This window comes from Haliotis asinina, chromosome 1, assembly GCF_037392515.1.
Source record: "Haliotis asinina isolate JCU_RB_2024 chromosome 1, JCU_Hal_asi_v2, whole genome shotgun sequence".
NCBI lineage: Eukaryota > Metazoa > Mollusca > Gastropoda > Lepetellida > Haliotidae > Haliotis > Haliotis asinina.
In genome coordinates this window covers 84,603,725-84,629,454 of record NC_090280.1, presented here as the reverse complement: position 1 = coordinate 84,629,454, position 25,730 = coordinate 84,603,725, and the positions used below count along the sequence as shown (strand labels likewise).

The window sequence follows — 25,730 nt, the reverse complement described above, 5'->3', positions numbered from 1 at the left end:
AAGGGGTCAGATATGTACCTCTGGTATGCTTGAGTATATGAAATTCTACCTGCACAAAGTTAACATACAGATCAGACAAGTCCATATTCTTCAAATTAAAATTGAAACCAGCTGCGAAGGTGCGTCCATTAACTCCTTATGAATGATATTGTGTGTTGTGCAACAATTGTAACTGTGTGAGCCTGTTTCTTGTAAAACACAATCTAGTGCATCTCATAAACAGTTTACAATTTGTTACGAGGGAGGAATGCAGAGAAAGGGACTGCCAGGTGTTCAAGAAGCATGATTCATTAACCTGTACTATGCCATCTCCATCCTTTCTTGCACATCCGGCTGTAGCTTTCTTTGCACTCCCCCCTCAGACCAAACAGCAAACTGTCAATATTTTAACTATAGTGTGTTAAACAACTTTTTTTATTTTTAGGGCTTAAATTCTGCGAAAGAGTTGGACTGATTGTCACAAGAGCGTACTTTCTGTAATTTAAATTATCAACGACTGAGTGATAGTTATCATTTAGTCACAATGTTTACAGTTTTGAGTGTGTATTGTGGGTCACTTATATCATCGTAAATGGTCAATGGCAATAATATTTTTAGCTGCAGGCCTTTTTGACAGGGCTTCTGTAACCTGCCCTTGGCATTCTACTGTTTACTTCCTGTTCGAGAAAGTTCTACTCAATACTGATACAACCAAGTTTTGCTGGAATATTCTCGACTGTGTGCAGTATATATAAAGGCTGGTAGTTGTGTTACAGAAGATTTCACATGTTACAGAAGATCTCGAAATCATTATGGAGTTCTGTCTGGCTCTGTCTATTAATGCCTGTCAGCAACATCATCAGATCTACATTACCACTGGTTGACACATTCTACCAGACGACTGACTTTGCCAACAACCTACATCTAGTTTATCTGATCTCTCTGTAATGCCAGTGACCTTACGACTTGTGACTCAATTGCACTGTACAAGAAATCTGTATTGCGATTCATTGTAACCTGCTTATTGTCTGCTCAATATATTATTGAATATTTTCGACTTGTCTGTGTTATATTTTGCTGGTTCAAAGGGGGTTTCTTTCACCCTTTGTCACGGCAATTCATTAACATGACGTTTTGATAACAATGTTTATTAGTTTTCGAGCTATATTGTAATTCATTGGTCCAGTTTTAGGCCAAATAGTGGGTGAGTGGGTGAGTTTAGTTTTACGTCGCACTTAGCAATATTCCAGCTATATGGCGACGGTCTGTAAATAATCAAGTCTGGACCAGACAATCCAGTGATCAACAACATGAGCATCGATCTGCGCAGTGGGGAACCGATGACATGTGTCAACCAAGTCAGCTGGTCTGACCACCCGATCCCGTTAGTCGCCTCTTACGACAAGCATAGTCACCTTTTATGGCAAGCATGGGTTGCTGAAGGCCTTTTCTACCCTGGGACCTTCACGGGTCTCCAAATAGACTATAACGGTGTAGGTAATGGTTACATGTTCCAATGCCTACAAGCATGATAGCATAAGATGACAACAACATTCTACCACACATGACAAGCTGATGAAGTAAGTGGTAACCAATCCCATACCCTAATTGCGTGCTTCAGTGCTGGTCTCACAGTCACCATAAGACTCTCCTGGGCCAAAACTTCAAATATCGTTGGTCGATCTGTCACACTGGCCGATGTGATGTGTGCGCCACGCTCAGCCATGACGAAAGAACCTCGGCCAATTCGTCTCCGACACTACTGTTACGAGAGTACTGACATGCTTGTCTTCATTATGCTACTCATTTGCACACTCATCAATGCAAAATACATATTGTCACGATCTACTCGTGGTCTTTGTCTATTCACTGACTATGTAGCTACATTTTGCAATATTGTGCAAACGGATTTCCAAATGAATACTTGAAACAATACATAAGACCAAGATGCAAATCCCACCCGATACTCTACGTTTTCCAGCACCTGTTAGGCCAAAGGTCAATTTCAAGTGAAGGTCAACGCGCAGGCGCTCTGGGGAAAAATTTAGCCGGGGGTAAGTTTCCAAAATCCGACGAATCCTTTTCATATATTAATATCTAGGACCATGGAAATATTTCCATGAATGTTATGTAGCCTGCAGTTACCAGTTTTATCACGATTTCAATCCATATCTATTTATTCATTGCGGACTTACTGATTGCGGAACCGGTTATTGAATCTCTGTTGTGGGTCCACTTCCGGTTTGATGACGGTATCGTGTACAATTAACATTTAGTCAGTAAATTTTTTAAGTGTGTGTTTACCTCAAAGATTTGAGAGTCGTTTCTGGGGTATGTAATTCACCGTGATGGTGCATTTGCTGTTGCTGCATCGACTTTGACCTATTTCATCTTAAAATGATCACATTATTTCAGTTTTTGTCACCCGCAAATGGTCTCAATCAGTCAGACACACCCCCATTATTAGACATAATTCTTCACACTTTGATTACTAACATTCTTTTATTTGTATTACGAAAAATATAACGTGCAGTGGTTAAAAACGGTGGCACATTTCTAATACATTTTGAGAATTAACTATATGCTTGTAAAGTGAAAACTCCTTATCGTAAACGTGAATAACATCACACAGAATTATGCTTACAGTCTAACATTTGATGTGCCGACACTGCCTCTGCCCAGCTTTTATATGTAATCGAACGACTAGACATCCTCACGAATACATATGTGTGTAAAAGAACGTTATGGTATAACTGAAAGTAGAGATGTAGTATTCACAAAGGTTGTGAGGATCAATACGTGTGTCTGTCCACTTACTGACTGTCTGTGGTAACACATATGTATCCATATATATATACATCCCTGTCTTAGAGCTTATTTTTACCGTGCTTAACTATCCAGAATTCTTGGGTTTTTTCTAAAATGCAAAACAATATCAACATATGCGCAAATACAATTTTCATATTTATAAAAATCCTAAAAATATTGTTGACAGTTTTGACTTGTATAAAGGTAAATTTCAGATCCAGTTCTATCCATGGCTACCAATATATTGCCGATCCTCAACAATAATTGCGTCTCTATCTTTACCTCACAGAGTCACTACATTAGAATTAAAAGTCATTATGCAGAAGTACCAGAAAACTCATTAAAGTTTTCTCTCGTTTTTTTCACCAATTAAGTCACAGTTGCAAGTATGTAACTGTTACATTTAATAAATATCAATTTGATTTGTAGGTCAGGAGGAATTATTTGGAGAATGATCCTTTTTCTCCATCTGCATCCAACAAACTATTGATATGTTGAAACCGTGAAATAATTAATTCTTCTCCCTTTAGAGTCCCTGTTAAGGCAGATTTGGGTTAGAATTGGTCTTCATTGACACATGGTTGCTGTAAGAGGTGACTAACTGTATCAGGTGGTCAGGCCTGTTGTCTCATGTCCATTGTGTCCCAATTGCATGGATCAATGCTCATTATGTTGATCTCTTGATTGTCTGGTCCCAACTTGATTATTTACTGACTGTTGCCACATGTCTTGAATATTGTGGAGTGCTCCGTTAAACACGAAACTAAGAGTGTTAAAACAAGAAAATTGACTTCGGGTATTATTCACAAAGCAGACGATCAGTGTGTTTCTTTTACCACTGCCAGCAAATTTTTCCTTTTTGACTTATTTCTGAAGAATCTTCACTAAAAGAGTATGTTTTCCTGATTCCCTGAAGTGAATACCTCTGACGGTGACACACATGTACCTGGTGTGATGATTTTCTCATCCTATTCCAGGTGTACAAGTGAAAAACCTCCAAGATGACTGATTCCAAATATTTTACAACCACCAAAAAAGGTAAGAAAAAATGAAAAACACTTTGGTAATGTACTGGCAAACAATTAAAGTTGAGCACTGACCTGACAATTGACCCATATGTATGAGTGCCTTGTTTGCCAGTAGGTAGCATATTGTGAGATTTCTGTAGATTTTCTCAAAACTAGCTTTTTTTTATTACATAGTAACATTAAAAGTGCATTGAACCATCTATAGATCAGCTATTTCTACAAAGAAGATAGATATGTTTTCACATTGTTACTTGTATAATAGGTGAGATATTTGAGCTGAAGGCTGAACTGAACTCAGACAAAAAGGAGAAGAAAAAGGAGGCTGTAAAGAAGGTCATTGCTAGCATGACCGTTGGCAAGGATGTCAGGTAGGTCTCACACAAATCTTGTGTAACCACTATCTGTCTTAAGCGGTAGGGTAGCCTAGTGGTTTTAGTGTTTTCTCATCATGACCTGGGTTCTATTCCCACTATGGATACAGTGTTTGAATTTCATTTCTGCTGCCTCCCCGCCATGATATTGCTGGAATATGCTAAAAGCGGTATAAAATCATTCTGACTCACAAGGGCTGAGTGCATTTATATGGCCCGGTGGTCCAACTCACTGACTTAGCTCCTTGTTATTGTGCCCATTGCTATTAACACAGGACTGTCTGGTGCTGAATACATTTGTGCAAGACTGTAGTGTCATATGACTGAAATATTGCTCAGTGCAGCATTTAACACCAGTCAGTGTTGTCATAACAATCTGTGGGTGTAGAAATACAAACAATGGTACAGTGTATTTCAATGGACAGATAGATCACAGGGATAGGAATAGCCACAAGTTCAGTTGTCTTGAGTGGAGTTCAGAGAAATTAAATGCTTTAACCCCAAAGTGGATTGTCCAACTTTTTCCTGTTTCCATGTCGCACAAGGGCTGCAATGTTTCACCCAGACTTCAATTTGATTTTCAGTACTGGACGCTTGATTCAATCATTGTCGATTCGATTCTTCATACAAGGAAACACATCAGATTTCATTTAACTCACAGAGTCGGTTTTTTCATCAAGAAATCCATCAATAACTTTGCGATGTCTGCTAACAACAGTTCTAACTGGATAGTTAGCCCGGTGTCAGTCAAGATTTTGCATTATTTAAATGCTTGAAACTGCTTGAGTTGATGTCAAGTTTACGTTCTGGCTGTGTGGAAATGATTTGAATATATTCAATTTTTGAATCGAAACGTAATGATTATTGAGAATTGAAACTAAGGTATCGGATTCAGTTTTCGATGAATGAAACTGAAATGTTGTATCCCTAGATGGCACATGATAATGGTGAGAGTAATGTTTCAGTGCTCTGTTCCCGGATGTGGTAAACTGTATGCAGACTGACAATCTGGAGCTGAAGAAACTGGTCTACCTGTACTTGATGAACTATGCCAAGAGTCAGCCCGACATGGCGATCATGGCTGTCAACACATTCGTTAAGGTACTCACATCTTCCACAGATTTGTAATCCCTTCTTGGTATGAATCTTTGTAGGAAACCTGTAAATATCTGTGTTAAAATTGATCTTTTAGTAACCTATGCTTGTCGTAAGAGACAATTAGGCTTACTAACTTGTCGTCGTATCCCAACTGTAAACAGCAGTGATGCTGATGCTGATTTCTGGATTGTCAGGTTCAGACTCAATTGTTTTATGACTTCCGTCATACAACTAGAATATTGCTCAGTGCCACTTTGAACAAGCAAACGACCAACCAACAAACCAATCAACCGACCATCTTGTCCTCTTGAGAGAGGTTGTCAGACCCACTGACTTTGTAGATGGCATTTTATTGTTCCCTAACAAGGTGTATTAGGTAATAACTTGATTGCTTTGTCCAACAGGACTGTGAGGACTCGAACCCTTTGATCCGGGCCCTGGCGGTGCGAACAATGGGGTGTATCAGGGTGGACAAGATCACAGAGTACCTGTGTGAACCACTGCGCAAGTGTCTCAAGGATGAGGACCCCTATGTGAGGAAGACTGCAGCAGTGTGTGTAGCCAAGCTGCATGACATCAACGCTCAACTGGTGGAGGACCAGGGATTCCTTGACCTTCTCCGTGATCTCCTCTCGGACTCCAACCCCATGGTAGGTCACTGCAGGGTATTGTTCAATAGTATATTAGCTATAATACGCAGTCTGAGCAAAACTGCTATTGGAGCTAATTATACCATATTGGTTTCATAGATCCAGCAGACGTGGAATTGGGTTAGAATTGGTGTTCGACTTACCACTGCTTGTCATAAATGCGATTAACAGGATTGAGTGTCCAGCATTGCTGACTTGCTTACCACATATCATTATATGCTCAGTTAATGCTCTTGATTAACTGGTCCTGCCTTGATTATTTACAGAGCACCACCATATAGCTGGAATATCGCTGAATAATATAATGATAATGGCTTTTGATATGGCACCTGTTTCCTTGCACTTGTGCCTTCTCAAGTTCACAACAAACTGAATGTAGCATTAAACAATAAGCAAACAAAAAGATGTGATTCAGCAGTAATGACTGTTGTTATATAATGCATACTAAGCATTAATCATGGCCCTTCTACACGCCTGTAAAAGAGACAGACAAGGACTTTTATGTTCTGCCCACTGACTTATGTTGTTCTGCCCACTGACTTACGTTGTTCTGCCCACTGACTTATGTTGTTCTGCTAGGTTGTAGCTAATGCTGTGGCAGCAATCTCTGAGATCCTGGATGCCTCACCCTCGGCTCAGCAAGTGCTTGAGATGAACTCGGGCACCATCAATAAGCTCCTTACAGCTCTCAACGAGTGCACAGAGTAAGTGCCCAGTCTTATGAAGGCTGATTTCTCGAACATGTTAAAACCAATCATCACAAATTCTAGAAATGTTGCCATGTCAGTCTTTGAATACACAAGTAAACAAGTTCTGGTTCGAAGTCATACCTTGAAAAACATTATATAGATGTTAGTCATACTCTGACAGGAATATTGTATCATACCCTAATGAACATACTGAATCATACACAATACCGGTATTTAATGATTATAGGCTGATAAAGGTATTGAATCATACCCAGAATATGATACTGAATCATTCACTGTTATAGAGATTGAATCAGAACATGTTGCACAGTGAAAACAACGTGCCGAGCTGTCTAATAACTGTAACTGAAAACCCAATCAACTAAGTTCTGAAACTTACGTGAACAAGGAACTAAACTTGAGAACTATTACCAATGGGAAAACTATGGATCGTGTATCGTTCTTATGTATCCCATACTACTTCACATTTCATGTGCACTCGTACTCATCTCCCGATGTATTTATGCGATATGACCAGTATGCCTGGGTCTGTTTGAACAGGCAGTCTTAAATGAAAAACCAAAATGTCTTCAGAACAGGTGATATTTCCCGAATCAGCATCCTAGCATTTTCATTGTGTAATAACGTGTATCGTTTGGACCATAAATTCAGACCATTTCTGGCATCAAATCAGTGCAGATTTTGTCCATTTTCATGATTGTAATGGCACATTAATACTTAGCACAATTAGCAATATAGTACGTCATCACTGGCCTCAGGATGAGCCAATCACAGTGCTTGCATTTTGTCTCTCACACATTGGACACAAATTTGACAATGAGCCATTTTCAGGATTATTTACCATTTTCTGAATTTAGAATGGGCCACTGCCCCTGTGTCAATAGTAAACTTCCAAAGTTTAATGGGTCATGCTTTATTCCAGTGTGCAAAATGACCCATAGCCCCTGCCTTTCCCAATCCCTGAAATTGTCCTGTTGTGTGTTCCTTATGTTTCAAGTAAGAACATGTTTCCTTCTGTTACAGGTGGGGTCAGGTGTTTATCTTGGATTCCATCTCCAACTACACACCAAATGATGACAAAGAAGCCCAGAGGTGAGGACAGTGTGGCGAGTTTACTCTGTGTATACATATGTCATCTCTAACTTCTGATAATTGTACTTGTTCCTCAGTCCATTCACTTGGAATGGTAAACTGCGGCTATAAGAAACGTCTTTATAAAAAAATCAATGAGCACATTCACATCTAATACTTGTTGCATTTTGGATTACAATTCAGTTTGTGATTGCACTTGGGTTGAGACGTATGTGGTATTAGAACCCACAATCTCCAGGACAAAGTCAGCCATCTAACCCACTCAGCCATGTGTCCAAATTCTCAAATGTGTGTTGATTATTGACTCTTCAGTTTGGAATTATCAGTTTAGAAGCTATTGGAAACTGATCTGGTTCAAGGAACCTAGTTTCATGATGGTATGATTGTCAAAGAAATATATGCTGCAATTGCTTCCCCTGGAAGAAGACTCACTTCTGTTGTCAGAGTATATTGGCCTTCATTCCTGCTTTTATGTCAAATTCTGAACCTTTAACAGTGGTTGTTGATGTAAGCAGTGATTTCCTATTTCACTTGACAGTGTATGTGAGCGAGTGTCTCCCCGCCTGGCACATGCCAATGCAGCTGTGGTTCTGTCAGCCGTCAAGGTAAGCACAACTGTATCTCTCCTGATTTAAACCTTGGTGGTTCAGTCCTTGGCTGCTATGACTCCTGGTTAGAATTAGTCTATAGTAACCTTTGCTTGCTGCAAAAAGTGACTAAAAGGATCGGTGGTCCGACGTGATGACTTGCTCGACGCTGTCGTACCCCAGTTGCGTAGATAGATGCAGTTGATCACTGAATTGATTGGTCCAAATTTGATTATTTACAGACCGCCGCCATATAGCTGAAAAATTGCTGAGTGTGGAGTAAAGTAAAACTCTTTCACTCACTCACTCTAGCAGATGTTGAAAAGCAGAGGAGTCTGTAATACTCAGTTTAATTATTGCTTTGTAAATGTTGAAATACTGTACTTGTTGTAAGCCTGCTGCTCAACATTAAAGGGACTGGTCACCTTGGAGTATGCTGTGTGAATGGAGTGACCATGTTACTTGTTGTTACCCTGCCTGCTGCTCAGCATTGAGCAGATAATTCAGGGACTGGTCAGCGCAGAGTCAGTGTATGGTGTTTCTAGGTGGGCACTTATGTTGAACTAGGATGTAGCTTCTAAGTGGGGCAGAACTATGATTCCAGATAATTATAATCTGTAACATAGGCATACACATTTTTTTGCAACTTATCACACACCACACAACCCCACCTGAGACATGTCTGTCTTGATGCAGGTGATCATGAAGTACATCGAGATGCTGGACCCCCACAGTGACTACGTCACCCTGCTGGTGAAGAAGCTTTCCCCACCCCTTGTCACCCTCCTGTCTGCTGAGCCAGAGATACAATATGTCGCCCTCCGAAACATCAACCTCATTGTGCAGAAGAGGTGAGTGTTGGTCGTGGCTCTTTGGTTTTGTATCAGTTTTATTTTAAATATGGTTCATGTGGAGCCCAGGGTGTTTTTGTTCAAAACAACCTTAGCACTAAGACAGTATTAAGTCTGTGTCCAGGTAAATGCCCACTTGCCATGCTGAAGATCCCCAGATTAGATTCCTGGCATGGGTACAGTGCTTCGAACCCCATTTTTGGTGTCCTCCGCCTTGATATTACTGGAATATTGCTAAAAGCAGCGTAAAACCACGCTCACAATGTTACGTTATGGAAGTGTTGGTCACTTCTTAGCTAAGATCGCTTTGAACAATGGCACCCGAAAATCTTAGTTCACTGATTAGAGTTATGCCCCTTGTGCAGTACTGCAACCTAACATTTGGTATTTTCTTCCCCTTTGCCCAAAGTATGGCCTATTAGAAGTGACTTAGATTTCACTGATAACAAGACCCATGCAGAGCACAAGGCTTTCATGAACAGCTAATTGTTGCAATTCACTGTCAGAATATCGTTAATTAAGGCAGTGTTCAATTGACACCATGTGACTGCCACTGACTTTAAAGAGACACACTTCTATCCCTGATGTCCATCTGTGTGTTCTGTATTGCAGGGGAGACATCTTAAAGAATGAAATGAAGGTGTTCTTTGTGAAGTACAATGACCCGATCTACGTGAAGCTGGAGAAACTGGACATCATGATCAGGCTGACCAACCAGGGCAACATCGCACAGGTCCTGGCCGAACTCAAGGAGTAAGTTCATCAATCTATATGCGTACATACTGACTTGTAAAGATAGCCAAAAAAGTTCCTCTCACACCCACTTACAGGACAGTCTGGCATAACAGGAGTTGTTATGCATAAAGTTTGTTCAGACCCGTGAAGGTCCCGGGGTAGAATAGGCCTTCAGCAAACCATGCTTGCCATAAAATGCGACTAACGGGATCGGGTGGTCAGGCTCGCTGACTTGGTTGACACATGTCATCGGTTCCCAATTGTGCAGATCGATGCTCATGTTGTTGATCACTGGATTGTCTGGTCCAGACTTGATTATTTACAGACCGCCGCCATATAGCTGGAATATTGCTGAGTGCGGCGTAAAACTAAACTCACTCACTCCCTCATAAAGTTTGTTCAGTAATGGAGCTCAGTGACTTGTGCCCAGTATCTGTTGCTTGTCTTTGGTATTCATTTGTTTGAAGAGTATGTGCCAGTTAAGCTAAATGATCATGTTACAAATTTACTTTCCAGTTTGGGTTACCAAATTCTAGTACGTCACAGTACAGTTCTTCTTAAAGTGTGATAATAATTATCAAATTCTTGAAGTGAGATGCCTTTTTATTTCAATGTCAACAATAGCAAAAAGTGAAGGTCATCCATACACACCTGTGAAACTTTACATTGCACTTTAATAGCTGGCTATCAACCCATTAAAAGTCTTCTCATATATCTAACAGGTAAAGATAAGGAATTAAACAGGCTCAGAAGTTCCCTCATGTTGCTTTCTGAGCAAGGACATGTTTGTACAGGAAACTATATCCACTTCCAAGGGATGATTAGTGCAGAAACCCATTGTACAAAGTGATCTTCAGATTACAATTACCCGAAGCCAGTGTTGTTGCATTAAGATCAATTTGTGGAACGGGATTCTGGCCCTGTTCCTTAAAGCAATTGTAGCTCTAAGTTGGTCGTAATCCCCATACTTTAACATAGACTTACGGCTATCATAGTGCAAAAATCGCTTTGAAGAATTGATCCGCAATTCTTTATGGGAGGATGAGAAATGTATTATCTGCATTTGTGATTGAGGTTTGACCTGAAGATGGGGTGTTTGTCAGGTATGCCACAGAAGTAGACGTAGACTTTGTGAGAAAGTCGGTGCGAGCCATCGGTCGTTGTGCCATCAAAGTGGAGCAGGCTGCTGAACGCTGTGTGAGCACGCTTCTTGACCTCATCCAGACAAAGGTCAACTATGTTGTGCAGGAGGCCATCGTTGTTATAAAGGTCAGTAGCTGAACAAGGACAACGATGAAGTATGTTAATAACATGGCGTTACATAAGGCAAGAATGTTTAAATGAATGTAATTCTAAATGATTTGAATGATTTTGACTCCCATGGGGTGTTGAGTAAATAGGTTGTTGGGTGAGTGAGTCAGTCAGTGAGCTAGTAGGTAAGTGAGCGTATGGACAAGAGAGTGAGTTTATGCGAGTGAGTGGATGGTTGAGGAGGTGAGGGGGTGGGGATGAGCCGGTCCTTCTTTCACAAAGCACAAAGGTGATCGTAAGTCACTAAGGTAACCTTAGTGCGATGTTAAAGAATGGGAGGTAAGGTTAACGTTAGTAAAGGTTGCTTGATGAAAGGTCCCAGTGGTCAGTAAGTGGGAAGAATTTGGTGAGTAAATATGTAAATGGATTGGGTTTCGTACAGTTTTTAGCAGTATTCCAATTATATCACAGCATATCAGTATAATGTTGCTAGGAAACACAGAGAGATGCAAGTATCAGACTTTGTCACTTTTGTGATACCCTAGAGCACAGACATGGTGTAGACCAACTTTTCAAATACTCTTCCCATCTTATGTACATACTTGCAGCAAACTGGGATTTGAACCTGGAATTATAGGTTTCAGGAATGCAGCTTGACAAAGATAACTGTGGCACCTTAGGCAGCTGGGCCACCTTTGTGATAGAAGGCGCTTGCTCATCATCATTGACTGATATTGTTAGGCATAACATTCCCAGTTTAATGAGATTGTGTGTTTGTATGTATGTAGTCTGTGTTAATGTTTGGTTATCTTTTCTCCAGGATATTTTCCGTAAATACCCCAACAAGTATGAGAGCATCATTGCAACACTCTGTGAAAACCTGGACACACTGGATGAACCTGAAGCAAGGTGAGTGACTGAATCTAACCGACACATTAATTGTGGAGTCAAGACTACTGTTACTATTTTTTTTTGTGCTGTATGATATCACTCAGTACTATGTGAGATCACATTGTACATAATTTCAGGGCATCCATGATCTGGATTATTGGAGAGTATGCTGAACGTATTGACAATGCTGATGAGCTACTTGAGAGCTTCCTGGAGGGATTCCAGGATGAAAATGCACAGGTAGGAACCCCAGTGGTTATAACAAATCTGATATTCACCATTACAATTTAGGATTACAAATGTTTTGGGCAGCTATAAATGATAAAAAAGAAGCAACCTTTTCTTGGTTCTGTGTAGTCTGTTGAGAACAAATGTCAGTACATATCATGAACATTTTCTCTCGAAAAGGGATGTACCCAAAACATTTAACTAATTAAAAAATGAATGATTCCTTCTTGTCCTGACAGAAAACTGTGTAATTCCTTCTGATCTTCCATCCTGTAACACAGAACCCCATTGTCCTTACTCCTCTTAGTCACCTGTCCTCATTTTTGTAAATGGAAAACTCGTTTGAATCAATCTTATCATCTCTTTCCTTTGATTCATCCCAGTGCACTGAGCTTTGGTCGGGTGTCAAAGAGATGTGTCTGGAGTGTAGATACCGCATGTGAAGAGCCACCTCCCTGTTGTAGATGTGTTTTCTGTGTTGCTGTTATAGGTTCAGCTGCAGCTGTTGACGGCTATAGTGAAGCTGTTCTTGAAGAGACCAACAGACACCCAGGAGCTTGTGCAGCAGGTGCTCAGTCTGGCCACACAGGTGAGCAGGAACACCTTTGTTTGTTGTTTGTTTGTTTGTTTGTTTGTTTGTTTGTTGTTTAGCTCTGCATTCAGCAGTATGTCAGCTTTTGGTAGCAGTCTGTACATAATTGAGTCTGGACCAGACACTTCAGTGGTCAACAACAATAAGTGATCTAGGCAGTTGGGATACAATGATATGTCAACCAAGTCATCAAGCCTGACCACCAGATCCTGTTAGTCAGCTCTTCTGACAAGCATGGGTTACTGAAGATCAATAATAAACTGGATGTTCACAATTCAGTGTAACATCAGTTGATATCATATGAAACAAGCAGTGCCATTATGCCAGTGAAAAGCAGTATACTAACACCTATGATAGTTCATAATGAACTCTATGGACCACTAATATCAGTGCATATGTTCATAGTTTGTTATGTGAATTTCGTCTGAAATAGATCTTGTGTATGGAACCAAGAAACAGTATGTTATATCTGTCATTTTATCTGAAGTGTATTCATTTTGGACATACTTTGAATCACTTCTTCAGTAGTCCTTCATGAACCAGACCTTCAGATTGATCTGATTAATTATCTAATATCATTAAGCCCATTACCTGTGATACCATTCAGAATAACATAAAGTAGGTGAAAATGGGTTCAGTTTGAGATGGAGAGTTCTTCAGTTTCTGATTGGTGAGTTTTTTCCTTTGTATTTCAGGATAGTGACAACCCTGACCTTCGTGACCGTGGTTACATCTACTGGCGTCTGCTGTCCACGGATCCAGCTGCAGCCAAGGAGGTGGTTCTAGCAGAGAAACCTCTCATCTCAGAGGAAACCGACCTGATTGAACCTACACTCCTGGACGAACTCATCTGTCACATCTCTAGTCTGGCTTCAGTCTATCACAAGCCTCCAAACGCATTTGTAGAAGGGCGTGGCGGGTACAGGCGCTCCCTTCCACCTCGGTCACAGTCGTAAGTACCTATTTTCTAATGCATAGCTGGAATAGATAGTCACGCTAGTTGATTGCTGATCGCTGTATGCCATTTAAAACATCGCTCGTATCTGTTACTTGAGGGTCTGGTGCAATTTCGTATAAAATATAGAATGCAAAGGAGAGTGATACGGCTCATTACCACTCTGTCTCTGTCACTTTGGATGTGTATAAATGTAGGATGGTGGGGTAGCCTCGTGGTTAAAGCTTTTGCTGGTATGCACTCTCACTGTATACCTGCATATATTGGAGACTGCACCAGTCTAGGGTTTGATGTTACAAAATCTTTCAAAGAGCATGAGTTGCTGGCAGCTTATTCACCACATGATTTGGCAACACTTTTTCAAGGTTGAGGATCATCTGAGGTTGCCAAAACACACAGTGCAGAGTTACACCCCTTGGAAACACCTAAACCTACATCTATTCAAAACTTAGTCTTCGCATATCATGCTGACACTTTGGAATATACGTTGAAAGCTGTTAAAATAGCATTACACTCAACTCACACACTCACACACAGTGAAATACAGACATGGACACACAGACAGATATACACAGAGAAACAGACACACCCAGGCACACAGACACTAGAGCATCATGTTAACCCTCTCTCACCCATCCTCCTTCTCTATAGTGGTAATCTTGGTGAAGAGGCACCAGGCGATACACCCAGCCAGCAGGCGGCTGCTGTTCCCCAGGCGACGGTCATCCCTGGAGCAGACTCCCTCATCGGCGACCTCCTGGACATGGACCTGGGCGGCCCCACCCAGTACCAGCAGCAACAGCAACAGCAGATGTTCACCACACCAGCACAGCAGATCTCCACATCCAATATGGACTTCCTCGGGGAAGGTCTGGACAGTCTGGTGAGTAGACGCTGTTGTGACAGGATGTAGGTAGACACTGTTGACAGGATGTAGGTAGACACTGTTGTGATAGGATATAGATAAACGCTGTTGTGGCAGGATGTAGGTAGACACTGTTGTGATAGGATATAGATAAACGCTGTTGTGGCAGGATGTAGGTAGACACTGTTGTGATAGGATATAGATAAACGCTGTTGTGGCAGGATGTAGGTAGACACTGTTGTGATAGGATATAGATAAACACTGTTGTGGCAAGTGCAGTTCATTATAGCGGCAGCCATTTTGAACTTCCCAAACCATAAGTGTTTTTCAGTCTTGTGAACCCAATTATGTTTTTGTGCCAACTGTCTGTAAATTTTAGGTAAGGCCTTTTATTTTGTTTAAACTACCCTCTTTCTCACTCACTCACTCTCATGCTGGTACACTATTTGTTTTACAAAGATGAAAGGTAAAAGATATTAAAATAAACATTATGACTGTTTTAAAAAAAACACTTTGTTTCAAACATACACCAAAGAGCAACTGCACAATGCCTCCGTTTGTTCCCGCATACACTAGATAATTTCATTGATGGCATATTTGTTTCAGCTTGGTCCAAATCTAGGTGGGGATGCATTAGGAGGTCTAGGTGATATATTTGGCTCAGCACAGTCACAGTCTTACGTTCCACCTCAAGAGGTAAGCATTGTTTGTTAAGGGTGACTATTGAGGTTTCATGGTATCTCTCTCCATTACAGTGGTGTTATGAATATATGATGTCGCTGAGGTTAAGTTTTAGTGCAGGTGTACATGATATGTGCAAGAGTTCATGATGCAATGTGTAGTGCCACAGATGTTCATTATGCAGTTAGTTGTGGTACAGATGTTCATGATGCAGTGTGTTGTGCTACAGATGTTCAATATGCAATGGACCCGTGAAGGTCCCGGGGCAGACTAGTCCTTCAGCAAACCAGGCGTGCCATAAAAGGCGACTAGGCATGTCGTAAGAGGCAACTAACGGGATCAGGTGGTCAGGTTCGCTTACTTGTTTGACACGTCATTGGTTCCCAGTTGCGGGGATTGATACTCATGTTGTTGATCACTGGATTGTCTGGTCCAGACTCGATTACTTACAGACCGCTGCCATATAGTTGGAATATTGCTGAGTGTGGGGTAAAACTAAACTCACTCACTCATTCACTCACTCATGATGCAATGTGTTGTGCTACAGATGTTTGTGATGGAATGTGTTATGCTACACTTGTTCATGATCCAATGTGTAGAGCTACAGGTGTTCATGATGCAGTTTGTTTATTTTGCTACAACAGGTGTTCATATGCAATGTGTTGTGCTGCAGGTGTACATCATACAATGTGTTGTGCCCCACGTGTTTATGATGCAGTGTGTTGTGCTGCAGGTGTTAACGATACAGTATGTTGTGCTGCAAGTGTACATCATACAATGTGTTGTGCCACAGGTGTTTATGATGCAGTGTGTTGTGCTGCAGGTGTTAACGATACAGTGTGTTGTGCTGCAAGTGTACATCATACGTGTTGTGCCACAGGTGTTTATGATGCAGTGTGTTGTGCTGCAGGTGTTAATGATGCAATGTGTTGCAGGTATGGTTAACTGCGGCAAAGGGGAAGGGGTTGGAGATAACAGGTACATATGCACGACGCTCTGGCCAGATATACATGGAGCTCACATTCACCAACAAAGCCATGCAGGCCATGGGAGAGTTTGCTGTACAGTTCAACAAAAATAGGTAAGAACTTTGAAACACTGGTAAATACACAGTATTTAGTAGTCAAAATCCATTCTGGATTCCATCTAAAAAGAACATGAGCAGGTTGTAGGAGCGACAAGATGAATTCTTTTTCATAGAGATCCTCCTTGGGGTACTTATGAGCATTTAAATGTTCTTTAAATTCTTGTGACAGTTGTAACCATATTTTTGAAATATGTACAAAACAAAAAACAACGTTTTTTGTCTTGTGAGGTACCAGGTCGCGCTTCGTTCTTCGGGAGATCAGCCTCTGGTATCAGTTAGATGAGGATTCGCTGTTCGAACCGCCAGTGGTGGACAAGTGCGTTTACGCCTCGGACACCCTTGGGGGGTCCTCCTCCTCTTCCTTGGCTTCGGCTAGGCAGGGCCGGCGGCCCTAAGCTCCTTCGAGGAGTCGTATAGGTGTGCGTCCCAGCAGCTGCGAGTTATGTTCCACGCAGCCTACCTCTCTGCTTTGCAGGGGCAGCTGTCGGATCAGGGGAGCACTGCCGACGACTCTCCGTCCAGCAGTGTTGGGCAGGCAGCTCACAGACGTGCACTCTCATCTGGCGCAGGACAGCATTAGGTGCTGTGCCAGCCAGATGATGGGGGCCGTCATGGGTCTCCGCCGGCTATGGTTGTCCGTAGCCCAGTATTCACCCGCTACTCAACAGGCACTCCTGGCATTGCCCTACAGGTTGGGGTCTTCCCTTTTCCCTGGGGTTCCGCAGGTTGTGCGGGAGGCCACGGAGGCAGTTAGGACCTTCATGGACTCTAAGCCCTTGTTGGAGCAACCCTCCACGTCTCGCCAACGGCCTCCCACTCTTGCTTCGGCTTACCCTTCGGCGCCGGCGAAGGAGGGTGCTAAGTGGACTGCTCCACTTCAGCACAAACGGAGCAAGAGGGCGAAAGGCAAGGGCAAAGATCCTACGTTGCTGCAACCGCAGCAACAGCAGCCTTTTCGGGGCAAAGGGAAGCCAGCCCCGGCTTCTCGAGAGTCCCGATTGGTTGATTCCTCACCTGCGGTGGTGTACAGAAGTCGGAAATCTGTCCAGGAGGATCCCCTTAGAGACAATGACACCTTCCCTTTCGATTCAGACGGACGCCTCCCTCACAGGCTTGGTGGGGGGCGTCATGGGCGAACTATCAGTCTCGGGCCGTTTCCCATCAATGTGTTGGAATTAAGAGCAGTCCGCCGGGTGTTCGAGAGCTTCGTGGAGTCAGTGTGGGGTGAAGTGGTTCGTCTCGAGATGGACAACCAGACCGCCATGATGTATATCCTGAAGCAAGGCGACACAGTGTCTCCGTCCCTCCTTCAGGAGGCATGGCAGTTTCTACTGTGGTGCGACCAGTTTGGCATTGATAACGTTCGCGCATGTGCTCTCGAGACGTATACTAGCCCCACACAAGTGGATGCTGCATTGGGGGATATTCAGGATTATTTCCCAGTTGTTGGGGTCGTTCCAGGTACGCCTCTGGAGCGACGAAGCAGATTCCTGTGTTTTGCTCAAGGATACCTGATCTGAGAGCAATAGCCAACGACGCTTTTCTGCTCGATTGGATGGACAGTGCTGTGGGCGTTCTCACCAGTTCCTCTGATCTCACGAGGCTACTTGCGCTTCTGGCACCTCTTTGGTCGGCACAAAGCTGGTTTCCGGTAATTCTCTGGTTTCTGGCTAAGCCTCCTGTACTATTACCCTTTCGACCGGACTTGCTATCCCAGAATGGAGCACCGCACCCGAATCCCAGGATTCAATGGGTGGCCTGGACACTGTCCGGAATCGCCTCCATGCGAGAGGAATTCCTGCAAAAGTTGCAGACACAATTCTGGCTTCGCGGAGGGATTCGACAAACGTTCAGTATGAGGATAGATGGGCCTGTTGTGCGCGCTGGTGTGTCGACAGGGGGATTTTCGATCCCTTTTCTGCAGATCTAGTGTCTGTGTTGGAGTTCTTACAATCTAAGCTGGAAGCCGGTCTGGCCGCTTCTACAGTTAGAGGTTACTCCATGGCATTCTCTGTCTTCCACATTCCTGTTGACGGTGCATTATTGGGGCAGCACCCTCTACTGCAGAGCTTCTTTGCAGACGTGGATAGAATACTGTTCGGCGGATTAGTCCCCTGTGGTTCTTGCCAGTCGTTCTTTATGGTTGTCCGGTCCTCTTTTTCACAACATGTCGGCTCTTTCCCTCTAGCTGTTCACATGGAAGACTGCTTTTCTTGTGGCTGTAACTTCTGGCAGGTGGGTAGGCAACATACATGCTATGTCCGCCAACCCAGATTTAACGGTGTTTCACAAAGACAGAGTGAGCATTCGATTGCCAGATACTTGCCGTCCTGAGAGAGATAGCACCTTTCACATAACGGCGCCTATTGAGCTCCTGGCTTTCACACAGCCTTCGCCGCCCGGTACCTCTCTTCAACGTGCTCACGTCTTAGATGTCCATAAGACCCTTAAGGCTTATATCAAACCAACAAAGGACATTAGGAAGAATGACCAATTGTTCTGCTGTTATGGTGGCGGCAAGGCTGGCCTTCCGGCGAACAAGCAGACCATATCTTGGTGGCTTGTCTCTGCCATTTGTATGGGATACACCTGACGGTTTGAAAGCTCATTCGGTTTGGGCTGTGGCGACGTCTAAGGCGTATGCCCATTGAGGAGATCTGCTCTGCCGCTATTTGAAGCCGACCGAGCACGTTCATTCGTCATTACCAATTAGACAGACTGTCAAGCGACAGACAGACAGACTGCTTGGTTTGGCCAGTCAGTTCTCACCACTGGGCAGGGCACGAGTGCCCTAGCCGATTGAGCTAACCTCGCAAATTGACGAACAATCATTTGACGTTGTAGCTGAAACAAGTAGACTGGTGGTGGTGTCTTATCTTATACTTTCCATCTTTTATCCCGGTGGTGGGCTCTATTATGGTGGTGGTATTTTGTTTCCTGGTCTAGACTGTTCTGAGTCTTTCCCTAGCACCTTGGCCGGTACCTGTAAATAGAACCCTGTAATATGGGTCGCCTGTCCTGGCTCCCCTTTTTCGTTGCGAAAAAAATAGGGAGGGGAAGCAATATTTTGGGAACCCTACGGCTATCTTACAGATTAGTAGGGTTGGACCATGCGTTATCGTGGCCCTGGTCCGCATCCCCGCCGCAAGGCACAGACGGTCACGTGACCAGGTAAGTGTGATTCCTTGTTACTTTCGTTTTGTAATAAAGGTTATCATCTTGTATGAGGTTTACAAGCAGACAGAATGCCTCCCCCTAAGGTCAGTCTTTAGGAGTCTGTCTTATGCTTATAAGTATCCCAAGGAGGATCTCTATGAGAAAGAATGGAACAAACCTGTAGAGGTTGCAGATTCTTTGAATAGAGTCCTCCTTGGGGTACGGCTACCCGCCTCCCCACATTCAGTCTGTATTAGTTACAGAATGGAAGTGTTTGGCTTGAGGCTTTAGCCTAAGGGTTACCTTCTCTTGGCTGTCACGAGGCTAGGGGTGGTCTCACAAAACAAAAACAATGTTTTTTTGTTTTGTACATATTTTTTTTTATGGTTACAACTGTTGCAAGAATTCAAAGAACTTTTAAATGCTTACAAGTACCCCAAGGAGGACTCTATTCAAAGAATCTGCAACCTCTACAGGTTTGTTCAATTCGATAGTCAGGTTTGGTCAGATAGGCAGATTTGGTCAGATAGTCAGGTTTGGTCAGATAGTCAGATTTGGTCAGATAGTCAGATTTGGTCAGATAGTCAGGTTTGGTCAGATAGTCAGATTTGGTCAGATAGTCAGGTTTGGTCAGATAGTCAGATTTGGTCAGATAGTCAGGTTTGGTCAGATAGTCAGGTTTGGTCAGATAGGCAGATTTGGTCAGATAGTCAGGTTTGGTCAGATAGGCAGATTTGGTCAGATAGGCAGATTTGGTCAGATAGTCAGGTTTGGTCAGATAGTCAGATTTGGTCAGATAGTCAGGTTTGGTCAGATAGGCAGATTTGGTCAGATAGTCAGGTTTGGTCAGATAGGCAGATTTGGTCAGATAGTCAGGTTTGGTCAGATAGTCAGGTTTGGTCAGATAGGCAGATTTGGTCAGATAGTCAGATTTGGTCAGATAGTCAGGTTTGGTCAGATAGTCAGGTTTGGTCAGATAGTCAGGTTTGGTCAGATAGTCAGATTTGGTCAGATAGTCAGGTTTGGTCAGATAGTCAGATTTGGTCAGATAGTCAGGTTTGGTCAGGTTTGGTCAGATAGGCAGATTTGGTCAGATAGGCAGATTTGGTCAGATAGTCAGATTTGGTCAGATAGTCAGGTTTGGTCACATAGGCAGATTTGGTCAGATAGTCAGGTTTGGTCAGATAGGCAGATTTGGTCAGATAGGCAGGTTTGGTCAGATAGGCAGATTTGGTCAGATAGTCAGATTTGGTCAGATAGTCAGGTTTGGTCAGATAGTCAGGTTTGGTCAGATAGTCAGATTTGGTCAGATAGTCAGGTTTGGTCAGATAGTCAGGTTTGGTCAGATAGTCAGGTTTGGTCAGATAGTCAGGTTTGGTCAGATAGTCAGATTTGGTCAGATAGTCAGATTTGGTCAGATAGTCAGATTTGGTCAGATAGTCAGGTTTGGTCAGATAGTCAGATTTGGTCAGATAGGCAGATTTGGTCAGATAGTCAGATTTGGTCAGATAGTCAGGTTTGGTCAGATAGGCAGATTTGGTCAGATAGGCAGATTTGGTCAGATAGTCAGGTTTGGTCAGATAGGCAGATTTGGTCAGATAGGCAGATTTGGTCAGATAGTCAGGTTTGGTCAGATAGTCAGATTTGGTCAGATAGTCAGGTTTGGTCAGATAGGCAGATTTGGTCAGATAGTCAGGTTTGGTCAGATAGTCAGATTTGGTCAGATAGTCAGGTTTGGTCAGATAGGCAGGTTTGGTCAGATAGTCAGGTTTGGTCATTTGCAGAGATTAGATTTAGTCATTTGGATCATAGCAGGTCAGTGCACTCCAGTTACATTGATTGCTGCTCCTATCACTGGCTTGTCAGGTTCAGACTGAAATTATTTTTACTTTGCCATCATATTACTAGAATACGGGCTGAGTGTGGCATTGCTGAGAGTGCTATTGGTTGTGCATTTTGGCCAAATCTTGACATGAAAGATGGTGTATGATGAAATCATTGGCATCCACTTCATGTTATGTATGTTACTCTCATGTTATTCACTTGTCCATTTATCAACTCACTCACTCTTCTGTTTTCAGTTTTGGTCTGACGCAAGCCCAACCGCTTCAGATCCAAAGCCCCCTTACCCCCAACAGTTCAGCGAGCACGTCCCTGCCGCTCAGTACTGGTGGTGCCGTACAGAAGATGGACCCTCTCATGAATCTGCAGGTGAGTACAGGGACAACTTGATAGAGCTCTGTCAACAGACTGAACTGTCACACACCTTAACACATTGACTGCCACCACAAGTATGCTCGTATCAATTCTGGCAAAATAAGCACAAGAAACAAATGTTTCCTGGCATTCCTTGTTACAGCCAGGAGCCGATCTCTTCATGTGCATGTTTGCCAACAGTTGAAACTTGTCTTAAAATACCACTGATACAGCTATGAGATACTTGTAGTGGCAAATTCAACCAGAATAGACACTACGAGTAAACGCGTGAAAGGCAGTCAGTGTGTTAATTGGATACAAGTTCCTGGTCTCCTAAGGCATGCTGCCAGATATGGCCTTCCATCCAAGTACTGTCTGTGACCAATGTTGAGTAACTTCAACTAATTTGTGACCTGGGTTCTGTTATGCTTAAGACAACATATCTCCAGGAATCCCTTCTTGCTTCAGAATGTGGTAATTTTGTCATGAAGACCTTTTTATCAAGTGTTTATCGTATTTTCAGGGGAAGGGCATACATAGCTCCTTATAGCTAGTCTGGATTCAGATGACTGTAATGGGAATGTTGTTTGGTTCTTGCAGGTTGCCATTAAGAACAACATTTCCGTGTTTTACTTTAGCACGGTTGTGCCTCTGCATGTGTTGTTTGTGGAGGATGGTGAGATGGACAAGAAAGAGTTTTTGGCCACATGGAAGGAGATCCCATCCACAAACGAGGTCCAGTACACCATCAATAATGTGCAACACAATGCAGGTAGGTTACTGTCAGTAATATGCTACAAACACAGGTCGCTATCAGTAATGTGCAACACAATGCAGGTAGATCACCATCAATAATGTGCAACACAACACAACACAGGTCACTATCATTAATGTGCCACACAATGCTGGCAGATCACTATCAGTAATGTGCAGTATAAAACAGGTCACCATCAATAATTTGCAACAACACAGGTCACTATCATTAATGTGCCACACAATGCTGGCAGATCACCATCAGTAATGTGCAGTATAAAACAGGTCACCATCAATAATGTGCAACACAACACAGGTCACTATCATTAATGTGCCACACAATGCTGGCAGATCACCATCAGTAATGTGCAGTATAAAACAGGTCACTATCAGTAATGTGCAATACAACACAGGTAGGTCACTATCGATAGTATGCCACACAGCACTGTTAGGGCACCATCATTAACATACAACACAATACATCTAGGTCACTATCAGTAATGTGCAGCACAGGCCACCATGAAAACTGCAATGCAGATTGGTCACTATAATGTTCAACACAAAGATAGGTCACCATCTATCATGTGAAACAAACACAAACTAGGTATCTCCCGTCCAGTAAACACTAATGATCTCACCCAAAACGACGACCCACCCCAACCCACCCAACCCACCCATGATGATGACCTCCTCGTGATGAACCCACAGCACACCACGTGCATCATCCTCATGATGATTGCCTACTCCCATGTGGATGTACCGACAATCTGTGTGCTCATTTTCAGACACAGTGTCCCAGAAACTGAGGAACAGCAACATCTTCACGATCGCCAAGCGAAACGTTGAGGGCCAAGACATGCTGTATCAGTCTCTCAAACTCACCAATGGCATCAAGGTGTTGGCCGAACTGAAGATTCAACCAGGCAATCCTTCTTTCACGGTCAGTATGTTTGCTGTTCATGAGTTGGTCAGAGCTGTACATACCTATATATAGACTATATAATACAAAAGTGAACAAAATTAAACAAGTTCATAAATTTTGTTATCAGGTTTCTGTAAATCTTGTGGGGCAGTGGAGTAGACTCGCTCATCACACTAAATACCTATGTTCGATTCCCAACATGGGTACAAAGTGTGAAGCCTACATTTGGAGTCCCCCACCGTTATATTGCTGGAATATTGCTAACATATTGCTGGAATATTGCTAACATATTGCTGAAAGCTGTGTAATAGGTCACTCACTTAATCACTAGGTGGTGATGTAACTTGTGTCTGAGCGTCTGCATTTCTTGTGTCATTCCACTACAATATTGCTGGACAATTGGGGTGACACCTGTCAAACTACAAAAACTTCTTCTCCTAATATAATATGCATGTCCAGACTCATGCACTGAATATCACTGAAATCAACAATAAAAACATTCATGAAAACTGTTGGTTGGCTTGTTGCTTAATGCTACTCCCAACAATATTCCAGCTATAGTGCGACGGTCTGCAAATAATGAAGTCTGGACAAAACAGCCCTGTGATCAACAGCATGAGGCTTGATCTGCGTAACTGAGATACAGTGACATGAGTCAGGGAGTCTGACCACCCAATCCCATTAGTCATGTCTTACTCATAGGAATGAGACATTATCTGAAGCCGTTTCCCTGATTCTGTCCACCTAACCTGAATCTCCTCTTACTTGCAGCTGTCTCTCAAGTGCCAAACGACAGACATCTATGCTGGAGTACAACAGTCATACGACACCATCCTCCACAACTAAATGCAACCTGCCACGGGGTGTGGCGGTGATGCAGCGGGAGTGGAGGAATCCGAAGTGTGTGTGGTTGTTTTCGGCCTTGGAGTCTTTGATAATGCAGATCTGAATATCAGAGACCACAAACCAACTACTGCTTAGCAGCCTGTGTTTACAAGTGGTGTTCATATTTTATGTTAACTTTGTCAGTTTCAAGTCTCTAAGTGTCAACCATACGTTAAATCTGAAACCTGAAGTTGTGTTTAAATGAAACATATTCAGAGATTTGAAATGTGAGTACATAGTATGCTTTGGGCATAAAAAAATCTTGATAACTTATATTCAGCTTGCACTATTTTCAGTACAGACATATTTTTGTGTATTTAACACGTTGTTAACTCCAAACTGACAAGTATTGGTTCCTGAAGATTTTGAGGATCAACCTGCTTTCTCTCTGAAAAAGTTAACTTGGAGGCATGAAGTTTGACAGATGCCTGTAAATCATGGAATTAATGCTAAATTAGCACAAGTCACAACCACTGTGGAAAATGTATCATGGAATTTATGCAAATGGCCCTGTTTTACTCTGTGAAATGTCATCAGTACACAATAACACCAAGCCTGTAGATTTGACATATCACTGCACTTGTAATGAATTTATATTGCCGTCTTTGCTGTATTTGAAGTCAAAAGCTGAAGATTTAGGTTCTCCGGGTTGTTTAATGAGTTACAATGCAAATAATTGTTATGGATATTTTTATTCGTCAGACATTATCACATTGTAATTAACCATACTCACACAAAAGATGTGGGTTCAGTTCCACACATGGGCACGATGTGTGAAGTCAGTATCTGGTGTTGCCTGCCGTGTTATTGCTGGAATATTGCTAAAACTGGCATAAAACTAAACTGTCAGTCCGTGTAATTAGCCAGTGTTTTGATTGTCATAGTGAGTTTTTTTAGATTATGATGGGTTACAAACAGCACCATCATTAATAAAATCTCCGTCTAAATCTGTGTCAAATACATTATTTAGTGTGAGGTATGTCCTGTCATTGTTTCCAGGTAAATGCAGGGAATATGACAAACATGTTCCTACATGTCCAGATGAGTATAATTCACTCTGCTAATTCAAGGGACTTCTTGCATCCATTTGACGATACTGCAGTTGAAGTGTGCAACATTCTTAGCATGGTATGTTCTGTTATTGTCAAGGCTACAGGTAATCACAATGTCTAGTAAATCAACATTCCATAATGACTGTGGTAGGCTTGTTGATTGTTGTTGTTTAAGAATAATTGGATTACAAATGTGTAGTCCAGATGAATACTCTCTCACCTAACCTGTTTATGTCACTGTGAATCTGCAGTTTTAGTACCTATGTTACGCATTATTGTACATACATGAAATAAATGATATATACAT

The 25,730-nt window shown here is 42.4% G+C and overlaps 2 protein-coding genes across 3 annotated transcripts in view; one reads left to right on the top strand and one right to left on the bottom strand.

Moving 5' to 3' along the window:
• Positions 1-1,985, bottom strand: part of LOC137298474 (peroxisome assembly protein 12-like) — a 15,602-nt gene extending 13,617 nt beyond the window's left edge. Inside the window, exon 1 of the mRNA XM_067830757.1 lies at positions 1,583-1,985. Coding sequence (XP_067686858.1) covers positions 1,583-1,705 — 123 coding nt within the window. The 5' untranslated portion in view covers positions 1,706-1,985. The remainder of the gene's footprint in view (positions 1-1,582) is intronic.
• LOC137298443 (AP-1 complex subunit beta-1-like) lies at positions 1,978-25,730 on the top strand. 2 transcript variants are annotated; one of them, XM_067830720.1, is made up of 22 exons: positions 1,978-2,033; positions 3,765-3,825; positions 4,078-4,183; positions 5,152-5,287; positions 5,689-5,934; positions 6,514-6,638; positions 7,668-7,736; positions 8,275-8,341; positions 9,020-9,174; positions 9,787-9,927; positions 11,013-11,178; positions 11,981-12,069; positions 12,189-12,291; positions 12,770-12,868; positions 13,567-13,823; positions 14,478-14,709; positions 15,298-15,387; positions 16,308-16,453; positions 21,697-21,826; positions 22,412-22,583; positions 23,350-23,504; positions 24,258-25,730. In XM_067830720.1, the coding sequence occupies exons 2-22, from the start codon at positions 3,789-3,791 to the stop codon at positions 24,330-24,332; spliced, it is 2,796 nt and encodes a 931-aa protein (XP_067686821.1). In that variant the 5' UTR covers positions 1,978-2,033; positions 3,765-3,788; the 3' UTR covers positions 24,333-25,730. The 2 variants fall into 2 exon arrangements, with proteins under 2 accessions (XP_067686821.1, XP_067686813.1); XM_067830712.1 differs by lacking the exon at positions 1,978-2,033 and adding an exon at positions 2,197-2,310.